At 33.2% G+C, this 8,056-nt stretch overlaps 1 protein-coding gene across 1 annotated transcript; it reads right to left on the minus strand.

Annotated features, from left to right (window-relative positions):
* Positions 1 to 4,623: 4,623 nt before the first annotated feature.
* On the minus strand, positions 4,624 to 5,989 carry LOC111396068 (dof zinc finger protein DOF1.4-like). The gene has a single exon (XM_023022340.1). It carries the CDS (start codon positions 5,872 to 5,874, stop codon positions 5,065 to 5,067), a length of 810 nt encoding a protein of 269 aa, XP_022878108.1. The 5' UTR covers positions 5,875 to 5,989; the 3' UTR covers positions 4,624 to 5,064.
* Between the last annotated feature and the right edge of the window lie 2,067 nt (positions 5,990 to 8,056).

Below are 8,056 nucleotides of genomic sequence, written 5' to 3' on the forward strand. Positions count from 1 at the left end.
AATAAGCTCACTCGTAAAAGCTTAAATTTTTAGGAAAAACATAAAATTCTTCCCAAAAAGATTCAATTTCTTCTTTTTTGAAAAACTTTTTTGAAAAAATTTTCTAAAATTTTTGACTTCGTAGATTGATCTGTTTTAAATTCTTTTCTTCTATCAATAGAAGAAGAAATAACATTAAATTGTGATCAAGTCTTTCTGAAAGCGGAGGTAACATGTCAGATAAAGTTGGTGAACCAGGTTTTTTGACTCTTCTTCTTTATCTTCTTTGTTAAATTGAGGTTTTAGAATATTTGGGTTAAAATCAACTCCTATTTTGAAGATGTTGAGAATTTGGCTGATTGAAAAGAAGTATCTTTAAATCTATCTTTAGATCTACCAGAGTAAGATCTTTGAAACTTTAAAGAATATGAAGACTATCCTTTAAAAGTCATCTTAATATTTCCACAAGGAAAAGCAATGATTTGGATAGGAGAAGTTTGAACATGAGTAGGAATAGGATTTTGAGCGTTCTCAAAATTTCATTCAAGTCCTCTAGATTGAAGATTCCAAGGTATTCTTTTCGGAATCATAATATTGGAATGAAAAAAATTTACTTCAACCAGAAGACTTTCGTCTTTTGGTGATGAACGAAGAGCACGAATATGAGTATTTATATGCTTGTAATATATTTTATATGTTACAGCAAAAGCATCTGAACGGTCATCAAAGTCAAGATTTTTAGTTTGAATATGAAGATTAAGAGCATTAAATATAGCTCCATCATTAAGATTGATAGAAAAATTTGGATAAAAATTTAAAAATACAGGATCACTTTCTAGCTTTGACACTAAAACGGATAATAATGATTTTCAAATTTGAGGAGTCTCTTATCTCTAAGAGTTAAGAGAATAGAAATGTCTAAAACAAAACGAAATAATGGTTTGACAGCAATTTGAACTAATCCAACATGAAAATACTTGAATTTATTTTCGTAGGATTCAATAGCATCCTTCGAAAACAAATTAATATAAACATCTTGACTCTTGATAGGTATTGTTTGTTCAAAAGTTTTAATAATATAATTTTGAGTAAAACCAAACTTTCCTATTTCATAGATAGAGCTTTTTTTTACCTTTGGAATAATCTAGATACGAAATCTTTGTTCGATTTGAGCTATTTGAAGCTCATGAGAATTGAAATCATTTGATGCAGATGCTTGTTCTAATTCTTCTTCATTATGAAAAACATTTGATATATTTTCAGGTCTACTACTAGATCTTCTAAACCAATTTGAAATTCATGACATAAATAAATAAAAAGAAATTATAATAACTTACCATAGTAGATACAATGCTACTGGATAGATGATAAGTGCATTTTGTGCACTTATTTATGTCACATTACTAAACTGTATGTCGTCAAATTAGTGATTTTATACTTAATTTGAGTTAATTTAGTTTGTTTTAGTGACGGACTCGTTTAAAGCAATTGGAAAGGAAGAATGATGAAATTGAATGATATCGAAAATTTTGGGGATCAAAGTCTACACAATTGATGAGTTCAAGGACTATATTGCGTTAACTTAGAAGATTGGATGACTTGAAGAAGATAGTAAATTAATTTGACCTCAATTGGACTTTTAAGTGGAATCTAATCAAATCATTAATGGAACTTTATTAGGCTCAAACTTAGGGCTGTTGAATTGATATATATATAGACACACACACATTGAGAAGACGGGCAGCATTGGGGAGACTAACCTAGAGAGAAACCCAAAAAAAAAAAGTGGCTGCTGTTGGAAAAAGACAAAAAATGGGCTGCTGGAATTGAATACATACAGACAATTGCGAGGCTTGCTGCTGAAATATATACACATGCACATTGGGCAGCTGGGAAGAAGATATATATGTGTATATATTTGACACGAATTTGGGCGGCTGTTTTAGGGAGAAAAAAAACACAAAAAAAAAGGCAGCAACTTTGAGGCTGGCTTGGGGGCTGATTTAAAGAAAACGGCAGCTTCTAGAGACAATATTGGTAGCCAGGTTATAATATATAAACACACAAAAAGTGCAACCAAGAGAAATATATCTTTACACGCATACATGGACTGAAATTAAAGGGAAATACACACAACACACGGAAAGAAAAAGGAAGAAGATAGACGGCAAAACATAGAAAACAACGAAGAAGAAAAAGACGGTGGATTCACTTTGCACGTTTTTTCAAATTTTTGTGATGTCTTTTAATTTTTGCATGTTTAATTCCAACATCATGCATGGCTAGATTTTTAATGCTAGGATATGATGAGCACTTATTATGAATTTTTGGGTTGAATACTTAGATTGACGTTAAATTTGTTTGAATTCTTGGATGTTTATTATGATTTAGTTTGCTTTTCAAATATTTGGCCAATAATTGAATTATTTGTGGATTTTATTGTCATCGAGAAAGATAATATGATTGTTAGCACGTAGTAATAAATATTGTGAGGTACAATAGATTATATACATATATCTCTATGCTTCACATGGTTGTTAAAGGTGTTCTAGCTCTTTTAATGCGTTTATCATGTTTATATCGTTCATCGAGAGATAGGAATGTCACATATGGGAAATAGATTTGATAACTATCGAGAGAGGTTTTCAATTAAAATAGGAACATTGACCAACAAATATAATTTTAAGTTGTCAATTTAAATTGTTTAATTAAAAATTGAGTAGCAAGGGGAATTCTACTTCTTAGCAATACGACAAATTTAATAAAAAAAAATTTACATCGCTTTCAAGTTAGTTGATAGATTTAATAGTGTTTAGCTACAACTTGATTTTGCTATTCGATTAAGGGTATTGTTAGCTTTAACTCGACCAAACACATAGTTTTCATGAGTTTGACACTCTACACATCACTTTATCACTTGTTCACGATCCTGTTTACTTACGGATAATCAAACAATCAATGGATTGACTCTTACCAAGCCTACAATGAGACCACTCTAACACGCCTACACCGACTCAACACGGGCTGTCAACCGCTCTTCAGTAAAAAATCAAATTTTCCGTTGACACAGTATCCAAAATGAAAAATTACATTTTGATTTCTTAAATATTTATTTTGGATTGGTTTGCACTTTTTTGAAAATTAGAGATTATAGTTGAAATTAGTTCTTTAGTTTTTTTTTTCTTCCTGTTTTATTTAATTATGAGGGTGTATTTGACATTTCATAAGAATTTATTGAAAAAATAAAAGAAAATATGATAGTTTGCACCTCAAAAGTCATATAGGAGATTTCGACCAATTTGAAAAAGTTATGTAGGTATTTTAGGGATGACAATGGCGTGGGTCAGAGATAGGTCGAACATTCTTGTCCTTCATCTTGTCGGATAATTTTATCGCCTTACCTCACCTAATACTCGCTCAAGACGAGACGGAGCTGGTTCGAGGTGTGGTGGGACAAGCCCCCTGTCCTGTTTATATGGATGGCAATTCAGCTCGTCGGCTCGAGCCGCCCTAGCTCAACTCGGGAAAAGCCCAAGCTGGCCTGGCTCGAGGCTCGGTTCTACCGAGCCAATGCTCGAGCCGAGCCTCATTTTGAGAAGACTGGCCGAGCCTAAGCCGGCCTGCGAGCCTGAGGGGAAAAAAATAAATATATAAATAAATTTAGGTAGCAAAATGCTGCCTTAAGAGGCAGTCGCTGCCATAAAGGCTGGCTTTTAGGACAGCACAGCTACTGCATTAAGAGGCAGTCACAACCTACCATAAAGGCTGGCTTTTAAGATAGCACAATTGCTGCCTTCTGTGACTGCCTCTTAAGGCAGCAGCTGTGCTGCTAAGTGAGCCTGCCCGACTCGGCCCGTAAAGGCTTGAGCCAAAAGCTCGGGTCAAGTAAAAATTTTTTGGCTGAGCAAAGCTCAAGCTCGAAAAAAAGCTCGCTCACTTTACTCGAGCCGAGCCCAAGCCTCAATTTCGGCTCGCGAGTTGGCTCGGCTTGTTTACATCCCTACCTGTTACCACCTCATTTATTTATTTTATTTTTTACTTTTATTTGTATTTCTTTAATTGGAGAAAATCATTATTATTTTTTTAATTTGTTAAGAGCTTGTATTTCCTTTATTTATATATATATATAAAATAAGAAACCTAAATTTGAAATAAACTTTAAATGGGGCGAGTAGCAAGGCGGGATCAAGAATCCACTTCAAGGCAACAACTCCCACCTTGCTCTCATTTCGGGTCCTACTGTTATCGGATTTAACGAATTTTTTTGTCATACATAGGGTATCTGACCAACATCCATACGTTGGGAATATTATGTCAATAAGCCTATTATCTTACCAAAATTACAAGTACGTTAATAGCTTACATAAGAGTAAAAATTAATTATATATATATATATATATATATATAAAAGTTACATATTTTGAAACTAAAGTTTATTTTATTGTCAACTTATTTTCAATTAATAAAATGTTCAAGTAACAATTCATACTAACAAATCCCACTTTCAAGTACATTTTTTCTTCTACATCCCTTGTTCATTTGACGAGCGGTATCTGTTTCATCAGGACGTCAAGGCCGCATAACAAGAAGTATCCAGCATTAACATGTATTATGGTAATTAAAAAAAAAAAAAAGAAAAGAAAAGAAAAGAAAAATTTATACATTGCTAATTCATTTTATTCAAACTGATAAGTAGGGTAATTCAGCGCATCGATCTTCCAGTTTTATTCATACATTGTGTAAGCAGTCTCCCTCTCCACTACACCATTATACCCTACCTTTCAAAAGGTTAAAAAAGGAACCAAAAGACCTAATGGACATATTCAGAACACACATTACATATTAAGAACAGTGTAATTAAAAACAAATTCCACCTCAAGAGTGTGGTTGCTGATGAAACATGGCCGGTGAGAAGAAGAGGATCCAAGGTTCCTCTCAGCGCAAATAAGCTGGACGAATTTTCTTGCTGCTGACATGATCTCTTCGATCCAAACTTCTCCCATTCAGGTCGTATTTTATTTCTGATTTCAGTAGAAATTAAAAGAAATAGACCATTAAAAAAAGCTTTCTCAGAAAAATAAGTTTCTAGATCAGATAAGGGACAGAAGAAGCCATGCTTGAAGGATCTAGCCAAGTACCAACACCAGTTGTGTTCCATAAATGAGAAAGATAAGCAGAATTCATCTGTTCAATTGGGTTCATTGCTTGTATATCTGCAAAAGGGGACAACCCTGAAAAATTATTAGCTTCTTGAATATCTTTCAAACCTGTGGAAAAGATTTTTTGTTGATGAAGGCTAGAAGGAAGCAAAGAAGCCAGAGTTGAAGTGGCAGCAAAAGTTGAAGATGCAAATATAGAAGTGCTTGAAAGAACTGAACTTGGATTGATAGCATCTTGGATTTGCTCAGCAGAATTATAAGCATTCTTACAGTCACTGTGTTGAATATGATCACTAGCCATAAGAGCCGATGAGAATACATTAATGTGAGGCTGAATATTAAATCCCGAAATCCTATGAGAATTCCTCGGATATGAAAATTTGAGCTCGACTGGGTTAGTAGGCTGGCTGTACAGCAAAGGGTTGGGTTGGACAGTACTAGTTTTTGTAGCTCCATTTGAAGCCGAGGAAGGATTTGCACCCCCGATGGAGGCTGACTGCGGCTCCCGTTTCACCCTCTTGTTCCTCCTAAACCCGCCTCCAACCGGAACGTTTCTTATGGTTCCGCCTCTAGTCCAGTAACGCTTGCAAGATTTGCAAAAATGCCTTGGCTGAGACAAACTGTAATTATTGTAGTAGCAGAACTTTGTATTAATGGAATCACATCGAGGACACTTGAAGAGAAATTGTTCATGGCTACTTGGTTTTTCCATAACACTGCAGCTTGTTGAAGACATGAAGGTTTTCTCATCAATCTAATTTGTACAACTTCAGGATAAAAACAGTAAGGAAAAGGGAAGGAAGAATTCAAGATGGTCCTTACTAGTTTAAAAATAACAACACATAGGATATTCTTTGCCAAGAGGAAAGAAACAAATATGGGCCATATTTTGTCTTATAATGATCGAGAGAAAGAGAAAAGGAATGAACTTGTGGCCATTCATCTGTAGTTGAAGAGACATCAATCATCGTCTCACCTATGTCAAGTCAATTTACTAGAATTTGGTACGCGCTATTAGTATACAATGAAGACCATCAAATTTTTATAATACTATCTCTTTTCCCCAGGATACTGGATAAAAATTTCTCAAAACTGATGTGGTAAAGAAAATCGCAAGTATGGTTCTTTGAATGTATGATTATTACAGAAAACCATAAGTAATGTTGTCTTGTTACATCAACAGTGGAAGGTTTTTATTTCGTTCACCGTTGATAGGAGATCAGATCTGATCAAGTTTTACAATAAACAAAATTTTGGTATTTCTCACACTTCTAGTCTTTAGTTCCTTTCCAAAAAATAAATAGAAGTCTTCAGTTCTTATTCACGTGGACGGGTCTGCAATTTAGATCTTTTAATGGGTTTTATTTATTTTATTCTGCAATATAGTGTAATTACTTAGCATGTAGTGGAATTCTTAATCCAATAAATGACAGGAAGATAAAGTGAAATGTTACTGGTGAATTTCGTTAAGTCCGAGGAAGAATATTTACAAGGAATTGCACAACCCAAAGCAAAACCGCTACGTAAAACACGCATTACGTGTTACGGACGGATAGACATAACATAGAAAATCCATATAATCTAATGTCCTGGGCAAACAGCGAATCCCACTTCTTATTTTTCTTAATAAAAAATAATTGCTAGTGAATATATTTATAATAACAATATTAAATCAATGGGAAAACATGCTATTCTATGATGCAATCTTACATGACTTGCTACTAATAGAAATTTTGAATATTCTCCTATTTTCATGACGTACAAGTGAATTAAATTTGAGTCCGTCACATGCAGGTTAAAATGAACAAGTAGCCAATATTCAACATGCCCAACGCGTTCACCATAACAACATAGACATGTTCTATACGATATATAGTTGTAGGCATCGAGTTCAAATCAATTATACTAAAAAGGTCAACTCCTATATCTCTATATGAATCAAGACAAGCATAAATCAAGAGCACTCAATCACTAAAGAATTTAATTATGATAGCGATAATCATAAAACTTAAAAGTGTATATCTACCTTTTATCCAAATTGTCGAATTTTATTATGTGGTCTAAACAAATAACTCAAATTTTTTTATAACAAAAGTCTCTCGATTTCAAACCAATTATACAAAAAAAGTCAACCCTATATCTTTGGACGAATCAAGATAAGCCTTAATCGACAGCATTCTATCACTAAAGAATTCAACAAATGATTGCAATAGTGTATCTCTACATTTTTATCCAAATTGTTCGATTTTACTACGTGGTCTAAACAAATAACTCAAAATTTTGATAACACCAATTATACTAAAAAATTCAACTCCTATATCTCTGTATCAATTGGGATAAATCTTAATTAAGAGCATTCAATTCAATAATCATAAAAATGTATCTCTACCTTTTATTCAAATTGTCAAATTTTACCATGTAATCTAAACAAATAATTAGTCTCTCGATCTGTTAATATTCACAAATCCATGAATTAGTGTTCAAGTAATACAAATAATAAGTGTTTAGTATTTTAAATACAAAAATACAAATAAGTGTTTAGTATTTTAAATATGTTAATTTTGTATTAAGGATAGATTAGCCATTTTATTTTTCAGCTTGGACTATTTAAAGTTTCTTTTCTTTGTATTTTCATTGATTTAATTAACCGAGAACCCTAGCCTCTTTTTAGTGTTTCCTCTTTATTGGTATTATTATTTTAACGTGGTATCAGAGTTATCATCTTTGATGATGTTGAAGTGTGTGTGTGTGTGTAACTATAGAAAAGGGCTATGCTTTGGATTAATAAATGGGATAATTGCAGTAGAAACTCCAAACCTAAGAAATATTAGCAAACTTTCGTTTAATTTGTTGCAACCATTACCTCAAATCTTTCGAAACGTTGCGACGGAAGTCCTTTTGGATAGTTTCCATCCATT

Source organism: Olea europaea, chromosome 6 (assembly GCF_002742605.1).
Source record: "Olea europaea var. sylvestris chromosome 6, O_europaea_v1, whole genome shotgun sequence".
Classification (NCBI taxonomy): Eukaryota; Viridiplantae; Streptophyta; class Magnoliopsida; order Lamiales; family Oleaceae; genus Olea; species Olea europaea.